Source organism: Lycium ferocissimum, chromosome 8 (genome assembly GCF_029784015.1).
Source record: "Lycium ferocissimum isolate CSIRO_LF1 chromosome 8, AGI_CSIRO_Lferr_CH_V1, whole genome shotgun sequence".
In the NCBI taxonomy this organism is placed as follows: domain Eukaryota; kingdom Viridiplantae; phylum Streptophyta; class Magnoliopsida; order Solanales; family Solanaceae; genus Lycium; species Lycium ferocissimum.
Genome location: NC_081349.1, coordinates 39,827,137 through 39,847,821, shown reverse-complemented (window position 1 = coordinate 39,847,821; position 20,685 = coordinate 39,827,137). Strand labels below are relative to the sequence as shown.

Here is a 20,685-nt window from a genome sequence, read left to right as displayed (position 1 = left end):
TATGTTACAGCATCCAATAGTTCATGTCCTGATCAAGCTTCATCAGACACAATTTATGCAGGTCTAGTAAGCACTTCAGATTTTAGTAATTGTAGCTCTTTTGCATGTCATATGTCTAGAGTAGATGATAATCCTTGGATCATAAACTCAGGTGCCAACAACAACATGACCCCTATTAAATCTTTCCTTACACACATCACTCCCCTTCTTGTCCTATATCTCATTACTTTACCTAATGGTTATATGGTTAAAGTCACCTGCACTGGTACACTTACACTATCCTCAAAATTGATTCTACAAGATGTACTGTTTGTACCTTTCTTTAGATATAATTTGATTTCTTTACATAAACTACTATGCCAGTTTAAATGTGGAGCTTATTTTACTGCCTTTAACTGTGTTCTACAGGGCCATTCCCTGAAGAGGCCACTGGAGCTTGGTAAGGTGTCAAAAGGGCTCTACATACTTGATCCTAAGTCTCTTACTCCTGCTCTTACCCCTACTCCCTCTGTAAATGCCATTGCAGCTACTGATTGCTATTCCAATACTAATAAAGCTGTTTTTCACTCTGTTGTTTCTCAAGTTGATTCAAAATTTGATCCTTTGTTTGTTATTTTGCTGCCTTTAATGTGGATTTACTTTGGCATTTAAGACTAGGCCACATGCCTTTGGTAAGGTGTTGCAATCTTGGCCTCATTTGTTTTCATTAAGATTAAGACGTCTGAATCTGAATGCACATCTGAATGATTAAGATGTTGTCTCTAGGTCTGAACACTGAATGATTAAGACTGTTTGTTTTTCAACATCTGAATGTGCATAATGTATTCATTTAAACATAATAAATATACAATTCAAATAAAAAATAACTAAATATCAGAAAATAAATACAATACAATAAAATATTATTTGATAAAAAATGAAACACTTATGTTCATTACTAGTAATGGTGGAGATGATTTGTAGTCATGGTGGGTGGTGAGTGGAGGTGGAAGGGTGGGTGGGTGGGTGAGGGGGTGGGAGTGGTGTGGAGTGGGGTTGGTAATGGGGAGTGAGAGTGGGGGGTGTGGGGTTGGTGGTGGGTTCGGTGGTGGGAAGGAGGGGTGTGGGGTTGGTAGTGGGTTAGGTGGTGGGGAGCGGGGGTGTGGGGTGGGATGGGGTTGGTCAGGTGGCGGTGGTGGGGAGTGCGGGGTTAGAGTGGAGGGTGGGTGGGGTAGGGTGAGGTTTAGTGGAGGGTGGGTGTGGTTGAGGTAGAGGGGTGGGTTTGGAGTGAAGGGTGGGTGATGGGGTGGGGTTAAGGGTTGGGGGTGGGTGGTAGGGGTGGGGTTAAGGTAGAGGGGTGGGGTTGGGGGTGGAGCTTGTGGTAAAAAAAAAATCATACAAGAATACCTCTTAATGATATTAAGACTTGATTTAAGATCTTAATGATTAAGACCTATTCAGACCCAATAAGTGCTTATTGTTTGCACTTAATGGAAGTCTGAATCTGAATGGTTCAGACCTTAGGTCATTAAGTGCATTTGTTTACATTAAGATCTAGAGCCGTTTGGATTGGCTTATAAGTTGCTTATAAGTTGCTTATAAGCTGTTTTCAACTTTTTTGAGTGTTTGGCTGGCCAGCTTAAAGTCATTTTGTGCTTAAAATAAGCTCAAAAAAATAATTGGGCCCATTTGACTTAGCTTATCTAAAGCAGCCTTATAACTGAAAATGCTTATAAGCCAAAAAAAATAAGTTAGACTACCCCAACTTATTTTTTTTAGCTTATAAGCTGCAAACAGCTTATAGGCATAAGCCTATCCAAACAGCCTCCTAAGCACTTATTTAGTCTGAATAGGTCTTAATCATTAAGATCTAGAACAAAGTCTTAATATCATTAAGAGGTATTTTGTACGCATAATTTTACCACCAGCTCCACTCCCCCTCCCACCACCCACACCAACCCTCCACTAGCCACCCCCACCACCCACCCTCTACCCCCTCACCCCTATCTACCCAACACTACCCACATTACCCCCACCCCACAACTAACTAACCCACCACCACCCATCCCTACCCCCAACCCTACGCCCCACTCACCACCACCGCCACCAACTCCATCCTAACCCCCACCTACCCACCACTACCCACCCAACCCCATAAACCCACAAACCCACCCACCACCACCACCCAACCCCCACCCCATTCACCACCCCTACCCCCCTCTCACCCACCTACCTTAACCCCCAACCACCCCCACCCTACACTCAGACCCACCGCACCACCACCACCCCCACCTATGAACCCTCCCACCCCACCCACCACTACTACAAACATCATTACTAGTAAACATAAATGATTCATTTTTTTATCGATAATATTTTCATTTTATTAAAATTGTATTATTTTCTAATAGCTAGTTACTTTTTTATTTGAATTGTATATTTGTTATGTTTAAATAAATACATTATGCACATTCAGATGTTGAAAAATAAACCGTCTTAATCATTAAGTATTCAGATTTAGAGACAACATCTTAATCATTCAGATGTGCATTCAGATTCAGACGTCTTAATCTTAATGAAAACAACTGAGGTTAGATCTTAATGCAAACAAACGAACTTAATAGCCTCAGGTCTGAACCATTCAGATTCAGACCTCTAATAAGTGCAAACAAATGAGGCCTGATCATATTGGTGTGTTAAGTGTTAGTATAGAATTAAAAAGTTTCTCCTATAGGGTTTATTGAAGTACAACCCCTACGTGAATAAACTGGGAAAAGCATGAAAAATGAGAATCCAATCATGTACATGTCTATGTTTATGTTAACATCTCAAGCATTTATTTGGGAATTCTTTATTTGTACATTTGTTTTCCAAATAAATATGGTCTTTTTGTCATTAGTTATTATGATGTTCATTCTTGTTAATGATTGGGTTATGAACCAGAGAGGTGATTTTATAGGTAGGCGTAACAAACTTCCAATTACAAAAAAGTTATCAATAGAAGCAACTACTTGAGTTGATGTTGGCTGCTCTAACTTTGCAGTTATGGCAATCTTGAGTCTTATAGCTAGCATTTTTCAGTGACAATACTTTACCAATTATTTTAACTTTGAGACATCAGGTTTGTGTCTGAAGTTTCAACATCAATCCTTCAGGAACTGGACAAGCCTAACTTGAGATCCGAGAGTCAACCTCAACCTAAAAGTCTTAAATTGGGGAACTAGCCAAGTCTAACTACAAACCTGAAGTTTTGAAGTTCAAATTTCAGACTTCAATTTTCAAACTTAAATCTCAAGACTCCAAGTATTCAGGGATTTGTGATACAACAAAACTTTCATTCCAAGAACCCATTTTTTCTTTTTGGCATATAGCCATAAAAGGAACCGTAGGATTTCCCCTTTGCTTTGACAATGAAATTATGCCCCCGTTCCCCTTACTGAAAAGGGAGGGATCCAAATTCGGGATTTTCCTTGAGAGGTCTTGGGAAGGATTTGAAATGGAATAATTTAGATTCATACAGAAGAAAAGGTTCTCTATTGATTCAGCCATGGATGCTTAGCGGGGATCCTCGTACATGGTGAATAACCAAATTCCAATTGAAATGAAATCTTTAGGATAAATCATTGCAATTAAGAAGGAATCAATGAGAGGACATCAATTCATCCTGAATTTTCGAATTGAGAGAGATATTTTCTAGGCATTTTTATTTTTTCCTATTTTGATTTCTATTAAGTTTCTTTCTTTGTTACAGCTGATAAAAATTGTTGTTTTAGACGATACATATGTAGAGCGTAATTTTCCCATTTTTAAAAGCTTTATACCATGTTAAATTATTGAAGTACATGGACTGAGAGTTATAATTTATAAATAGGATTTACTAATGTGGTCTATGTATTTGAGTCATTAATGAAGTGTATATGTTGAATGTACCTTGTGTAGATTGTCCTGGATTAGTGTTCTGTTGGGGAGTATTAAAAATGATAGGAAAAATTTCGAGTAAATGTCATAAATGATCACATAATTATAGGTTTCTTTTGTCTAAAAATCGCACAATTTTAGAGTATTTGACCACTATTTGGCGAATAACCATTTTTAAAGCAAAGATAAAAATCTAGACAGAAATATTTCTGGGTGAAATACAAAAAGTTTAGCATACGATATTAGGGGTTTGAAATTTTGATAAGTGAAACTTTAACACAATATGCTGAAGTTCGAACTTAAGGACCTAATCCTTGAGTTTTAGTTGTAAAAGCAGAGTCTTATATTAAGGGGTTCCTTATGTTTGAATTCAAAGACAAAAATTATCGTTCTTAGTTGTGAAATCATGAACCCAATGACTCTTTCCTTGAGTTCTTACCTTGGCAAGTATTGTGTTGAAATTTGAATACTGAGAAAATAACTATTAGTTGAGTGACCACATGAGAAATTTAACCCAATTAATTACCATGTTAGTTCATAAATATCTTAGTACTTCATTTTCTTTATGAATTTGATAAGTTGATTAACTACATAAATTTTTCGTGTATTCAATTAAAAGTCAAAACATGCAGTTTCTACTTTCTTCTAAACTGAAATATGAGGGAGAATAATCAACACCTTGGCCTTCTCTTTTGACAAGGAAATGTAAACTATTTATTATTATTAGATTAGATATTATATTGGAATGCCGTGTTTTGATTGATCAAGTAATAATATCACATGCTTTAAGCAAAATCACATGATTTATGCTCGGGGAATTGATTTAACACAACCTTAGGAAATAGAGATCTTTGTAGGGACCGTGATATTTTATTTGCAGTCAATTATAGTTGTCGGACCTTCATATTTTATTTGCAGTCAATTATATTATAGTTGTCAATAAATGTCAAGCCTTGTTAGATAAAAAAAATAAATATCAGCCTGGACCTAAAGGCTACACGTGTGGTTTAATGATTAATGAGATCAGTGTTTAATTTTCCTAAAGTATTTGATTAAACATGAAATTATCAAACACGGAATTTTAAGAAATTAAAATAAAATTGTTGATATGGAAGATAAATGGGTCATTCGCACAAATGCGCCTATTTCGGGGTGGTCTTTACTTTTTGCCCTTCAAAATTTTTGGTGCTACGTAATTTAGATCTCGCAAAGCATAGTTTGCATTTAACTTCGGTATAAGCATCATAACATCACACAAGTTATATTGCGCAATGCAAAACTTTCAACACTCAACAGAATATAAAAAATACTACAAAAGTTATGCCGGATAACTTAATTTCTACAAAATTTATGTCGAGCGAGGCAAAAATTCAGTTTCCAAAAATAAAAATATTACATAATTATGCCTAGCAAAGCAAATTTGAATATTTTTATTAAATAAGTAACAGAACAAAAATTAAAGACTATAGATATGAGGGGCAAAAATTAAATACCAATGCGTTCGAAGGACAATATGTGCAAAACAATTGAAGATAAATATGCGTAAATTATCATTATTCTTAAATAATTAATTCCTCAAGCCTTACACTGTCAGTTAGAATGTAGTCCCCGCCACGTCGTGATCTTCCTTAATTAGCCTCCTTCGTCATGACCACCTCAATACCTAACTTCGACGAAGTATCAAATCGTGGTCATCACCATAATTCATTGTCTGTTTGGCCAAGCTTTTAAAATGAATTTATTTTCAAAAATGCTTTAAATTTTTTTTAGTAAAAAACAGTTACTGTTTGATCAATTAATTTAAATAACAATTAGTCTTTGACCAAATTTTTTAAAAATGCTTTCAAGTGTATTTTTCTCAAAAGTACTTTTCAAAAAATGCTTTTGGCAAAAACTATTAGTTTTAGCTTCTGAAAAACTGTTTTTGCTATTCTCAAAATCATTGATTTTCTCTCAAAAGCTTGGCCAAACACTTCACTTTTTAAAAATAAGCACTTATTGAAAAAATAAACACTTTTAAGGTAAAATAAGCTTGGTCAAACAGGCTATTGATCTTTTATTTTCTGAAAATTTTAGTCCATGAAATATGACATGGAAGATAAATATGCGTAAAATATCATAATTATCTTTAAAGGGATATCAGTACTTTAGTCCCTCAAATATCTATAAATTCTTTTTTTTTTTATGACAAGGGGACCCATAGCCGCTACCCTTCGGGTGATTACAGGGTAAATCCCGCTCCTGTGCAATAGCTCGCAAATCACACAAAAGAAATAACCCGCACTAGGCAAGCCCTGTGTAACGAGCTCAACTCAGAAATCAAAATCTATAAATTCTAGTTATTAGCCTTATATTTTTTTTTATTAAGATCATTAACTTTTAATTAAGAGATATATGCACTTTTGATCCCTCGTACAATGAATCATCACAATTTAATGAATTATTAAGTGCTAAACCGTTCAATTATTTACGTATCATGTAGAATTTTTGTATTGTTACTCCATATTTGAGAGTGATATAGTGCTAAAAATACTGTAAATATTACATACACCCTACATCCAATTTAAGTATCTTACTTTCTTTTTTAATTCGTCTCATAAAGAGTGTCTCTTTTTATATTTAATTAGTTGATAATTCAAATATTATACATGACATGTTTAAAACTATAAGATTCAAAAGGTCTTTTTTTATTCTTCAAATTCTATGTCTAATTAAACTAAAACACTTAAATTGAGACAGAAATAATACTTTTTATCATACACAAAAAAAACCCAAAAATACAAGTTTTAGTTAATTAAACGTTAAATATACTTTCCTTATATTACAAAGTCCAAAATCAAAATTCATCAATAATCAAGGGACCAAAAGTACAAATTATCCCTTTCGCTGTCGGTTATTAGTAAGCAGTCCCCGCCACGTCCTCATCATCCTTAAATATCCTCCTTTGTCCACAACAACCTCAAATTCTCATCATTTTAACCGTTATTAAATTTTTGTACTAATTGTGAAAATTTAGTTTTCAGAAACTGAAGAATTACTTAACCTATTAGAGTTAAAAAAAAAAAAAAAAAGGAAATGAAAAAAGGAGAAGTATGCTCATCGGAAACAGTTAACGGTAGTGAAGATGTGTTTAGTTGTGAAAAATCCGATGCTTTATCTACTGATCATCTTGTTATAATGGTTCACGGTATTCTCGGAAGGTGTGTTTGCTCATATTATTGATCAAATTAAAATATTACAATTTACAGTTCTAATTATGTTTGTTAGTTTATATGTTTTGTTTTGTTACTTTGAGTAGTATTCATTGCTTTAGGATATTTTCAGAACCTATTTTACATAGTTGATTGAGTAGAATATTGCACATATTGATGAAATTGTAACTTTATTAGGTGTGGTTGATACTCGTAATTTTGAATTTTGTTTATTAGTCTGCTGATATTTTGGGTTTCCTAGTCCTATTTTAGTTTTTTCCTTGTGGAAATGGAGGATATTTGTTTAGGTTTAGTTTATATTTGTTATTTTAGATATTTTGAGGTTTATGTTAATGAAATATCCGATGTTTTCTCAGCTGATCATCTTGTTATAATGATCCACGGTATTCTCGGAAGGTGTGTTTAAGCATATTTGAAGTTGATTAATTAACTTCCTTTTTGATGAAATTTGATTACAGTCTAAAATTTTAATATTAACTCGTACTTCCTCTGTTTCAATTTATGTGAACCTATTTCCTTATTAGTCCGTGCCAAAAAGAATGACCTCTTTCTATATTTGGAAACAATTTACCTTTATGCGATGATTTATAGCATCACAAAATATATGACTCATTTTACACCACAAGTTTAGAAGTCTTCTCTACTTTCTTAAACTCTGCGCCCAGTCAAGTGAGTTCACATAAATTGAAACGGAGGGAGTATTTGATAGTGATTTTGAGATTCTAGTCCATGATATTTTAGGAGTTCCTATGGAAATGGAGGATAATTGTTTAGATTTTGCTTATATTTAGTTATTTTAGATATTTTCCGATGCACTTTTTGGAGTGGATTGCATTGCTTCATTATCTAGGAAACTTTTGGAACCTGTTATGCATTATGGACTGACTAGATCATATTCATTGTCGCTATTTTCGCGATCATACTGAGTGTTTCTTTCAGTAGTTATATCATTGTGGTAAAAAATCTGATGCTTCCTCCATTGATCATCTTGTTGTAATTGTCCATGGTGTTCTCGGAAGGCGTGTTTGCTCATAATTGAAGCTGATGAAGTGACGTTTCTTTTTGATGAAACTGGATTATGGTTTAATCAGAAGGAAAAAATGGAGAATTTTGATCTTAGCACCTATTTGATAGTGATCTTGAGCTTCTTAATTAGTATGATATTATAAGAGTAGTTTTGCTCATATTGAAGTTGATGAAGTAACTTTATTTTTTATGAAATTTGATTGCAGTCTAAATTAGAAGGAAATAATGGACAATTTTGATCTTAGTTCTTAACTTCTTATGTATTTGATAGTGATTTTGAAATTCTTAATTAGTCCCCTGATATTTTAGGTTCTCTAGTTCCTCTGAAATGGAGATATTTGTTTAGGTTTTGCTTATATTTGTTATTATTTACTTTGAGAATTATGCACCTTTTGGAGTAGTATTCATTGCTTCATTATCTATGATATTTTCAGAACCTATTATGCATTATTGATTGACAAGATCATATTCATTTGTGCTACTTTCACGTCCTTATTGAGTGCTTCTTTCAGTAGGCAGATCGCGGTACTCTTGGAAGGGTTTGTGTGCATATTGAAGTTGAAGTATCTTTTCTCTTTGATGAAATTGGATTGTAGCCTAATTAGAAGGAAAAAATGGAGAATTTTAATCTTAGCTCCTGTTTGATAGTGATTTTGAGATTCTTAACTAGTCCTCTGCTATTATAGTTCCTCTGGAAATGGAGGATTTTTTTTTTTTTAAGGTTTCGTTTATATGTTATTTTAGATATTTTGTTGTTACTTTGCGCTTTATGCAATTTTTGTAGTAGTTTCTATTGCTTTATCATCTAGGGAATTTTTAGAACCTATTATGCATAATTGATTGAGTAGATTATATTCACCTATGCTATTTTCGCGACCATACTGAATACTTCTTTCAGTTGGTGGATCACGAAAATTTCACACCAATAAAAAGCTGCTTTTAGACTGAATTCTGTGTTCACTAGTTTTTGTTTGTTTGGATTATCTTCGCTTGAAACGCTTAGTTGCTAGCCAATTGAATTCAAACTGCCGCTGTGGAACAATTTTCTGTTGGTTCTCTGGTTTGGCTGAAGGAAAGGTACTTACAGCTTGGTTTTATAATCCATATATTTCAACAGCGCGACAGACTGGAAGTTTGGTGCTGAGCAGTTTGTTCGGAGGCTTCCTGACAAAGTCTTTGTTCATTGTAAGTGCATATATTCGGAGTGGCATTTCTAATTGTACATGCTTGTGTTTCTGCATATTGCAATTCCTCTACCCTTCATCCCTATATTTACCATTTTGCTGCCTTGGATATAAATATCAGGTATCCTTTTTGTTATTCTCTACGTGTTACATTGATAGATCTGATAAGTGGTCATATTCTGTGTCCTTAATGCTATATCATTTGTTCTGAGTGCAAGTAAACTGCATATATACGAGAACAAGGTCTAAGGACTAAATGATCATCCTGACAGGGACGGCATTTTCTAATACATTCCTGTTTGTTCTGTTCCAGCAAATTTTCATTGCACATTAGATTGTAGATTGAGGTAATTTAGTTCTTAGTGATAATCCAAGTTATTCATCTGAGTTGCTCTTTATTTGGTTATATATAAAAGCTGAAAAATCATATATGCTGCTTAATAATCATTTGTTTGCCTAGGTGGAATTATTTCCTTAACTTAGTTGGCGTCTAATTCTCGGAAGTATTGTTCATCTTGAATGTGTTCAGTTGTCTGAACCATATCATCTAAAAGTATAAGCTATTAGAGAGGAAACACTTATATTAGTTTAATTTAGGCCTATAACATGCTGCCTCTGCAGGGGGGAGCTTGGAAGAAGGGAGAGGGATTTGTTGGATCCCCTTCGTCAAAAAATTATATTGTGAAAATAGGGCAAAAATGATTTTTTGGGGTTATATTTAAGCTGTTGAATCTCCTTAACATAGGAAAACAATCTAGTATAGCGGTAACTCCATAAAGGGGGTTCAAAAGCTGCTTTAAATCAAAATTCAAATCTCAACAATGACATTGTTGTTGTTGTATAAAATCGTGGCTCCATCACTGGCCTCACATGCGGCATGCTTCTTTTTATTGGCCAAGTACGTGAGAGTGTTTTATTGATAAGTGGAGGTGACGCTGGAATTCAAAACATTGCCTGCTTTATTATCTTTGTTTGAGTGTATGAACTGCCCCATCCAAAAGTATAAGTTATTAGAAAGGGGATACTTTTTATTTATAGTTCTGCATTGCCTCTTATGAAGAAAATTCCATTTGAGTAATTAAGCAAGGCAATGTGATACCACAAACGAATCATGGTTGTTAAATTTACCAAAGGGTGCAAGTATATAATAGGTGGTAAATGGTTTTTGGTTTTGCTCACTGTTTGTTCTATTCTATGTGGTACTGGATTCAAAAGCCTTTTCACTTCTTCTAAACCAAGGAATTTTTCATAAGATGGTGAAAATCATTGTCTATGAGGATGGGGTGCTACTGAGTTTTCTTTATTTACTCCCCTCCCTTTTCTTATTAAGAGTGGGCAACTGTGTTCACTGAATTCTTCTAGTGAAATTGCCAACTCTTTCTCATTTTGCGTAGTTTCATTAGTAACTGGCAACTTAAGGTAATAGTCAGCTCTGAATGGAGTTCTCAGTTTCTTTGTCTTCGTTTCTCATTGGAGCTTTCTTCTGTGATTAGATAGCTAAAATGATACTCTTTAGAGCAGATTCATTCTGGAATATTATAATCTGTAGTCTGCACTGTATTTATCTTCTTCATTTTAGCTGAGTGCTAGTGAGCTGCTCGCAAGATTGTGCGGATTGCTTCAGCTCCCACATGCGTCCAATCTCTGACGACTATTGGGTATATAAGTGTACAAAAAATAGAATACCAAAAGGAGGACTAAAGAAAATGATTTGCTCTGCAGGTAGTGAACGAAATATCGCAAAAACATTGGATGGTGTGGATGTAATGGGTGAGAGATTGGCTGAGGAGGTTAATTTCCTCTAATGCTGTTCATTCTTCTCTTTTGCTTCTTTTCATTTCCGTCCTATCCTTTTTCTAATATGCGCTCCAGAGATCGGTATGTCTACTAAATCTACTAACGATGTGGAGGTGGATTTAGGTAATTGAAGTGATCAAGAGAAAGCCAGGTCTGAAGAAAATTTCTTTTGTGTCACACTCTGTTGGAGGGTTGGTGGCAAGATATGCCATTGGGAGATTATATAGACCTTCTAGAGTGGAGAATATTGAGGGTTTATCAGCCAATGCATGTGTAGAAGGGTTGAAGGGTTGCACAATAGCTGGTTTGGAACCATTAAATTTTGTCACTGTTGCCACACCTCATCTTGGTTCTAGGGGTAACAAGCAGGTACCAGCACAGTTATTCATATCTTATTAAATACTTAAAGGTAATATAGTTATCATTGAGGAAAATGGATTTTTATCCTCATTCAATATGCCTTTTACCTCGTTATTAGGTAAATGATGCATAGAGACGAAAGAGATAGATTCACACCTTTGTATTTTGATACTTTCAGGTTTAGTTAGTTTTAAGGGTCATCTGGCATGCCAGAATAACTTTTCTTTCAGATTGGTTTGTATTTCTATCCATTACCCCATGATCGGTATCTTGGATTCTTGATGGGGTATCCTCCTGTTTATCAGGTCTAGTTAGGAATAGTATTTATCACCAAATACCTTTGATACAAGTTCAAAATTTTCATTTTCCTTTGTAGTTTTGCCTGTACTGGTTTCTGAAAACAAAATGAAAAGTTGGTTCTAATTTCAAAGTTAGGACAAGCTATTCTAGACCGTCTACTTTTATCGCCGAGTGCAATCTTCATGCTAAATCATTGATATCTGGAGAAGTAACTGCAAAATAGGAGATTTTTGTATTATAGCAACAAAGACCAGAAAAATGCAGCGAAGTAATGTCCAGGGGAAAGAAGAGCGTTAGATGTGTGGAGGAGCCAGTTAAAGGAGATCAAAGTGGGGGTGAGGTAGGTTTAGGGAGATGATGCAGGTGTTGGGATGTTTGGGGGGAAGTAGACTCATGGGTGGAGTGATGGGATTGATTCAAGGTTTGGGAAGTCCAAAAGAGAGGGTGGGAGAGCCATTTGTGGCTGGGTAGAGGGAGCTTTAATTTTTCACGGGTGGGAGGTTAAGACATAGTTTCCAGGCATTGGAGGGGGTTGCAGAGCATATGGACATGAGAGAACGGAAGAAGAAGAGCGGCCATGAATTAGGAGTGCGCTTCTTCCAATTTAACATTTGAGGGGGTCAGAAAGTCTTTTTCCATGTCGATAATTCTGGTAGGAAAAGGGAACAACTGATAGTTGGCCTAATCAGCGTTGAGGTGTGTTTTAATGCATAGGATGGTGATAGTTCAGACAGGAAAAAGGAAAAGGGAACAACTGATAGTTGGGGTGTGAAACCCGTGAAAAAGTGATAGTTCAGTTGTGTTTTTGACCATTAACTCTGGAAATATAGACCTTTTATTCAAACTCCATCCCTGGACCGTTTTATCTACTTTCAAGTTGATGTAGTCCAAGTGTGCTAAATGCTACCCAATGTGAAGAAGTTATTAATCCAGCTACATTTTCAAGCTTCCTAGCGTGGGTTTGTGTGAATCATGAGAACATGAGCAAGCTCATTTTATCCTATCATATATCTGCAAACTGAAGAGCCTCTTAGATCTTGTCATAATGGTCTCTGCTTAGTAACCTTAAAAGCTGCTCATGTATGTGTGTGTACGTTATGATTTAGGTTTCAGTTTTGTGAGTTTCTATAAGCCTAAAAAAACTTCACTCTTTAACCTTGGCATTTTCTGGTAAAAAAATTGTTCTTCCACAGTTCAGTATCTTCAAGAACTGCCAAGTCAGTGACGGCTCTGCATCGTACTTATTCTGTTTGGTCTACTTACCTATAGCTTAGAATTAGTTGTTTGGACATGATAGTGTTTAGCAGTACATAGATTTTGATCCTAGATTAATGCTGCATTACCATGGAAATAAAAATGCTCTTTTATCTGACTATTTGGAAGGATGGAGGTGATTACTTATCTTCAACATATTCTTTTTGTTGCCTGTTTCTTGAGGAATGTTAAATTACTTTTTCCTGTTTTCTCAAGTGCGTAGTTTGTAACATTTTGAGGTTTCTTGCTTGTCTAGAATATAAGATATGCTATGTCAGCTGTTGAACCTTTTGGTAATATCAAATTTTTACGATATTTGTCAGGTGCCATTTCTTTTTGGTGTAGCTGCCTTAGAGAAAGCTGCTTTTCATGTAATTCATTTGATATTCAAAAGAACAGGGCGACACCTTTTTCTTTGTGATAATGATGAAGGGAAGCCTCCATTACTTAAACGCATGGTGGAAGATGATGGTGAACTACGCTTCATGTATGTTACAAAGATTAATATAATGCATGTAGGATGGATTGGTCCTGTGTTTATTGGGAACCCGTAGTAATTATTACTGTATATTGATGCTAATTAGTTGAAAAATTCATGTATATAGGTCTGCATTGCGTTCATTCAAGCGCCGGGTTGCATATTCAAATGTTGGCTATGACCGTATCCTGATTGCATGTTTGAATCAGACATTCAGCAATTATAATACCCTAACTTCTGAAATAGACCATTTCTCCTTAACACTAATTTTTTAGATATTGTTGGTTGGAGAACATCATCTATTAGACGTAATAATGAACTCCCCAAGGTACAATCTTTCTTTGATATGTTTTTTAGCTGCCACCTATTAGATCTTATGTAAAAAATCACTTTGGTTTTTATAGTGGGAAGATTCCTTGAATGAAAAGTATCCTCACATTGTCTACGAAGAACATTGCAAGGCATGTGATGGTGAGAAGGGTGAGTCTGTTGTGAAGGAAGATGATTCTTTGGACAAGGTGGAAGGTTTGTAGCTCTTTCCTTATGAAAAGAAGTTGGCTTTAGGTCAAACCATTTCTTTGTTTTATTAGCTCCATCCTCCTCCCCCCTTCTGGGAGGGCCTCATATATTTTGTAATGCTGCTCTATTGTACATGCATGACTGACTTTAATTGTGAATCTGTTTTCTGGTACGTACCACCATTAAAAGAAATAATCAATGTGTTGATCCGAAAATATTATGCTACTCCGCTTTTTCATTTAATACGTCTTAGTTTGACTGTGGCATGAAGTTTAAAAATACAAAAAACGAGACTATTGAATCTTGTGGTCTTAAACTAAAGGTGTGTGTAACATACCATACCAAAAATACCCTTTGAATCTTGTGGTTGTAAACATGCCATGTCATTCCTACAAGTGAGTGTCATTAAGGTAAAATGGGAATGTTAGAAATAAAGACAAAATAAATTTAGGCATTCTTTCTTAAACAAACTAAATAAATTGAAAATGAGGGAGTATTTACTTTGTAAAACAGATATGGTATTTGGCCTTCCCCTATGTCACATGGATCCTTCATTTTCCTTATTGAATCTGTGTTGAACGGAAACAGGTGTGCATTGTGTATGAGTATTTCATTAAAATTCTTCAAAATACACTAAAAATTAATTTAAAAAAGCTTGATGCAGTCATACGGATACTTACATCATGTGTATTGAACATGTAGCCCCTAAACAAATACATGTACAATAGGCCCTCAACCTTTTTAGATAACCAAGTTTTTCGAACTTGCCCTATGCTGTTTGGTTCGAGTGTTTATTACTTGCAATGGTATTTTCTTTTGGTCCACTTGAAATTCTGATTTTTCCCTTTGTATGTTATGTATGCGCGTGTGTATATGCATTCTTGGCTTCTAAATATTGCTTGGACTATTATGCAGAAGAATTGGTGACTGGTTTAACTAGAGTGTCATGGGATAAAGTGGATGTTAGCTTTCACAGGAGCAGGCGTAGATTTGCTGCTCACAGTGTTATTCAGGTCTCTCTCTCTCTCTCTCCTGACTACTGATAATAAACTATTTGATTGCCCAGAGCATTTATAGATATTTTAATGATTCTCCTGGAATCACAGTCAGGTCACATTTAAGTACGTTGATGGAATTATGAACTGTACACTATTCTTTTTAATATGTACTCCCTTTGTCCAATTTATGTGACACTCTTTCCTTTTTAGTTAGTCCCGAAAAGAATGGCACATTTCTATATTTAGTAACAATTTGACTTTAAACTTCCCATTTTGCCATTAATGTGATGATTTATAGCCACACAATTATCTATGGCTTATTTTAGACCAGAAGTTTCAAAAGTCTTCCGTTCATTCTTAAACACCGTACCCAATCAAACACCTTCACATAAATTGGGATGGAAGGAGTAGAAGATAACTTTCGTTCATCTACCTACAGTTTTAAGGCTGAATAAGTGCTTACGAGACTCATGTCTTTAACATGTGTGTTCACTCATGTCTCTGTCCTGTGTGTTCATGTGTTCTATCCTGGTTCTTGCCTGTTTTATAGCCTCAAGCATTAGTAAGCAAAAGTATTAACTAGTTATCCAGCTTGAATAAAGTTTAATATTTGGCGAGAAACTGCATTGACCCACAATTTGCTGTTTTTGAAACAGGGGAATTACAATTCCATTTCAATCTGTCCTAAGTCCTAACCCTCTTGCATACATCTTTTGTAACAGCTAATATGACCTTGCATTACTACAAAATGAGAGAGAAATTTTAGCTTGGACCATTTCTGTTTCTGGACCACTTTGCCACTTTAGACGTGTAGTTGACATAGTGGAGTGCCTGGTGCTAAAAAATGAGAACATTATTATAGCCCAAGTGGTTGTTGTGGTGGTAGCAATGGTGGGAGAGCTACTGTAAGACATTGTCGTTTTAGACATGTAGATAACATAGTGGGTGAGTGTGTGGTGCTAGAAAATGAGAACATTATTATAGTCCAAGTGGTTGTGGTGGTGGTAGCAATGGTGGGGAGAGCTAGTGTAAGATGTTGACACCCTTGTAGCGTGTTATGTATTTTACACTATTCTGTGGTTCATTTAGTCCACTTTATAAGCCAGATGGCATTACTCAACACACACTTCTCTTTTTATTTTGTCCAGAAAAAAAAAAGAAAAAAAGGAGAGTTTTCTATATTTAGAAACTATTTAACTCTAAACTTCTTATTTTACCTTAATGAGATTGATTTATAGCCATACCAATGTCTATGGCTTGTTTTAGACCTCAAGTTTCGAAAGTCTTTCTTTCGTGGTTCAGCTCCCCACACAGTCAAAACCGTCACAAAACATGGGATGGAGGGAGGGAGTACAATTTAAAGCAGTAAATAAAAGTAACTTTTCTAGGTGTTGAAATGCAATTTGGGATAGGTGGTTGCTGGTGATTGGACTTAGTTGATTTTTAATTGTTGATCATCTTATGCATTGTTTAGAAAGGAGATGAAGGATATGAAAGGAAGAGAGTTTATAATTGTCCTCCTCCATTTTGGTACGTATAGTTGAAAAGATAGTGAAAGTAAAAAAGGAGTATACCTTTCTCTTGGGCTTACAATTCGTCTTCCCAAAACAAGGGAAGACTTTAATGTATGCTTCCATTTTTCCTTTTTGTTGAATCGTACAAAGGCGTATGTAGCCTATAAGGTTGGGGTTCAACTGAACCCCAAACTTTGAAATCGGAGCCTAAATTTATGTGTAAAAAATTATTAAAATTGCAATAAATAATAGATTTGAAGCCGTAACTTTAAAAATATAATGGGTTCAATGCTAAAAATCTATAGATTGAACCCATAAAATTTAAATCCTGGATCCGCCTCTGGAAGTGTATGACCATCTCATCTAAAAGCTTAAGCTGTTTTAGAGAGCACACTTTTGATATTTAACTATATTCTCAACACGCCCCTCACGTGCGGGCCTGATTCTTTTTCATGAGCCAAGCACGTGAAAATTCTTTTTGATAATGGATGGCGGTGAGATTCGATCCCAGGACCTCTGCCAGCTCTGATACAATGTTGAAGTGTGTGACCATCTCATCTAAAAGCTTAAAGATGTTAAGAGAGAGCAGACTTCTATGATTTAACTATATTCTCAACACTTTTAACCAGACTAAACTGAAGTTGCAACTTTTCTCACTCTCTTCTTTATTTTGTCATCCTGTTCTCTTCCCTGGGTTTTAATGTGTCAGTCACTTAATACATGTCATTCACTTAATACATCCTGTGACTAGATGCTGTGTGTCATTCACTTAAGAAACCCCGTAACTTGATGCAGTCTCTCATTCACTTCATAAACCCTGTAACTAAATGTTATTTGTCACACTCAAAATACCCTGTAGCTAAATTCGAGTAAAAGTATATAGTAAAAGAACCTTTTGCAGCATGACTCTCGTGTTAGCAGACAGGAAGGGCGCTTACCATCTGATATACTTTTAACCCCACAAAATGCCAGTCTTCAAATTTCCTACCATACTGTTGGCGTTTCATATTCCCTGCTTGTAGTTTCTTCTATGGGGCTTTGGATTTTAATACTTTATACATTCCTCAAATTTTATGAACGTGTTTCAAAGCTGAAATTGCTGGTGATGTCATACATTATAAGAATGGAATACACAATATAATGAAAGCTTTTTCATGTTGTCACCTTTTCATGTAGCGTGGGCTAAAGACTAATGCTCATTGGATGTTTACAGGTGAAGGATCCGTATATGGATGCCGAAGGTGCTGATGTTATACAACATATGATTGATAATTTTATTGTATAGGAGCCAAATCAAACCCGTAATTTTCAAGGTGATCGATGATTTGCATCTATAGTCTCTTTTTGTCTTTCCTAGACTTTGAATTGTTTTGCGTTGGAGGGCTACTGTGGTATGCGGCAGAAGTAATTTGAATTTGTCATCTATGTTTGCAGGCAAGGGCAGATCTAGAGCCCGTTTGGATTGGCTTATAAGTGGTCAAACCAGCTTATAAGCTGTTTTTTGGTTTTTTAGGTGTTTGGCAAACCAGCTTATAAGCTAAAAATGTGCTTAGAATGAGCCAAAAAAATAAGTTCGAGGTAGCCCAACTTATTTCTTTTGGCTTATAAGTTGTTTTTTGGTCAAACCAGCTTATAAGCCACTTTTTTTAAGCTAAGCCAAACGGGCTCCTAGAGAGTTTATTACGGGTTCATGTGAATTCAGTTTCTTTTGCCAAAAATTTGTATATAATATTAAAACTTCTACTAAATATCCATAAAAATTTGAAATGTGAACCCAATTATCATAGTATAGTATTAACTTGAGCTTATTTTAGGAAATCATAAAACTCAATTTCTGGATCTGCCTCTGGTTGCAACTTGCAGGTCAGGTTATCTCGGTCTCGTATTACCACTTCTATGAACTGTAAAACAATAAGCCATGATGAGGAACTTTGTTAACTCATTGTGCCCTGGCGTAGATGAACACAGTTCCATTCATCAATGATATGTAGAATTATTTCCTTTTGAAAGAATTTCCACATTTGTGTACTGAAAGTTGGAGTCTATCTTCCAACCAATGATCACTTATCACTCTCCCCATGCAAGACGATGACGAGGAAAGTTCAAGAAGAAAGTGAATTTAGAATCTGCGACGGAATTATGGTTGTACAAAGATGAAAGAAAGGTCGAGGGAAATTACTCGATGTGATATAATCTAGTTAAAGGCAAACCTCTATCAATGAGTCATGAGTGTAAAACGTATAAGAGGGTTTTTCATATTTGGTTAGATTTACATGCGACTTACGACTTATGCTTGTAGCTCATGAGTTGTAAGCCATCCAAACAAGCTCTTTAATTTTTCATATTTGGTAGATTTACATGCGACTTACGACTTATTGCTTACGAGCCATAAGTTATAAGCCATCCAAACAAGCTCTTTAACGAAAAAACAAGCCAGCAAGTGTTTTGGGAACATATAGAGAAGTGTTTCGCTAAAAGTGGTTTATAAATGTTTTGTCTTTTTTACAGGGAGAGGAGCTGTTTATATTTGGTTAGTATAATAGAAGAATTATAAGCTATATACCCATTGTAAAGGTTTTTCATCCTATTATTGTAGTTTAACATGTATAACAAGTCAATTAACATATACATCAATTTGTCAATTAAGTAAATACTTATCATAGAGGTACACATGTAATTATCTATTAAGTATTAAGTGACCAATTGTGTAAATATTTCTTTTATCTTTGTTAAATGTATAGAACTTAAACTCATAAGATCATGCAATATAATATTCACGAGGATAAGTTTTTCCAATTGTGGATACTTGTTCCTGTAGTGGATGTTAATTTCACGGATTGTCATCCGATTCTCAATTTATTGAATTGAAATCTTAATTATAATTTTGGTAACGAAAAATAATTCAGCTATACGAATATCCCACAGGAAATACTAAATTTGGTGTAGGAAACACAGCTATATAAGCTGCCGCTAGGCAACTGACTTTACACAATATCCATAATCTCATGGATGATTTATAATTTTGTCATTAATCAGAAGAAAGAGATCTGGCATGTGGTATGTAGGGACAAATCTAGAAATTTTTTTGTTGAGGGTTCAACTAAATTCATTATTTTTTAATTCGAATTATCTACGCATATAAAAAAAACTAAATTGTACACATCTAATAAGGTTACACTCATCATCAAATGTGGTTCGGAATTTTGACTTTATAGGTTCGAGAGATTTTTACTCTATTGTAAGTATCTAGTGTGTTTACTAATCACATTATCTATATAAATTGTCTGAACCAAAGCTACTAAATTTGATTGAATAGCCCCGATCTTGTGGTTATGCGTGTTTCCAGATGAAGCTTGACCTATCTAGACTGCATGACCCAAAACCAGTGTGTTTAGGCTTTCAAAAGCAGTCTATGCCTTCAGATTTGTGTCTTTGTTATATTCTCAATTAACTTTACTCGCAATGTTCAAGTCGCATCTAGGGGCGGATTTAGAGGTTGCCGAGGGTGTTCGGGGCAAAAAATTACAGTGTATATATAGGGTAGATTTTCTATGTTTATGTACATATATTAACTTTTGAATACCCTGAACAACTGCAAAAGGTTAGCTCAAGTGGTCCAGGGTGTTCAAAATTATCCCTAGTGTCCCAGATTCGATTACGATTGACAACATTATTTTTTATATTTAGCTTTTGTTGTTTTTTTCGAACCCCCTGAATGAAAATTCTAGACCCGCCACTAGTCGCACCTATGAAGTAATGCTATGTATAGTACTTTGGAAAGTTCTATTAAAATAAATTATTCACGCCGTTTCAATTAAAGTGATACCATTTGACTTGGCACGGAGTTTAAAACAGAAAGAAAGACTTTTGGAATTTGTGATTCAAAACTGTTGGTTATTTTAAAAGATGGAGCAGCAAAAAGGTTGAAAGTACTGATTGAAAATGAATCTCAATAATTACATAAGGATACAGGGCTATAAATAGCCAACTTAAAACAGAAGATCTTGCATAATTTTAGAATTCAAAAATCTAATATATGTCAACTAAACTTATCTAGCTAAATTTAAATTCAAATTTAAACAAAGACTTCTCCTGCAGCTAAACTACTTATTATTCATATCTGCAGTAACAAAAGCAATTCTCAAC

The 20,685-nt window shown here is 35.0% G+C and overlaps 1 protein-coding gene across 4 annotated transcripts; it reads left to right on the top strand.

Annotated features, from left to right (window-relative positions):
* The first annotated feature begins 6,885 nt into the window (after positions 1-6,885).
* LOC132068431 (putative lipase ROG1) lies at positions 6,886-18,565 on the top strand. Of its 4 annotated transcripts, none has more exons than XM_059462006.1 (11): positions 6,886-7,097; positions 9,253-9,320; positions 11,042-11,109; positions 11,240-11,485; positions 13,354-13,517; positions 13,636-13,691; positions 13,784-13,836; positions 13,913-14,033; positions 14,943-15,040; positions 17,753-17,852; positions 18,403-18,565. In XM_059462006.1, the coding sequence occupies exons 1-10, from the start codon at positions 6,973-6,975 to the stop codon at positions 17,822-17,824; spliced, it is 1,071 nt and encodes a 356-aa protein (XP_059317989.1). In that variant the 5' UTR covers positions 6,886-6,972; the 3' UTR covers positions 17,825-17,852; positions 18,403-18,565. The 4 variants fall into 4 exon arrangements, with proteins under 4 accessions (XP_059317989.1, XP_059317990.1, XP_059317987.1 ...); XM_059462007.1 differs by lacking the exon at positions 18,403-18,565 and adding an exon at positions 18,354-18,372; XM_059462004.1 differs by lacking the exon at positions 18,403-18,565 and adding an exon at positions 17,974-18,312.
* Positions 18,566-20,685: the final 2,120 nt, after the last annotated feature.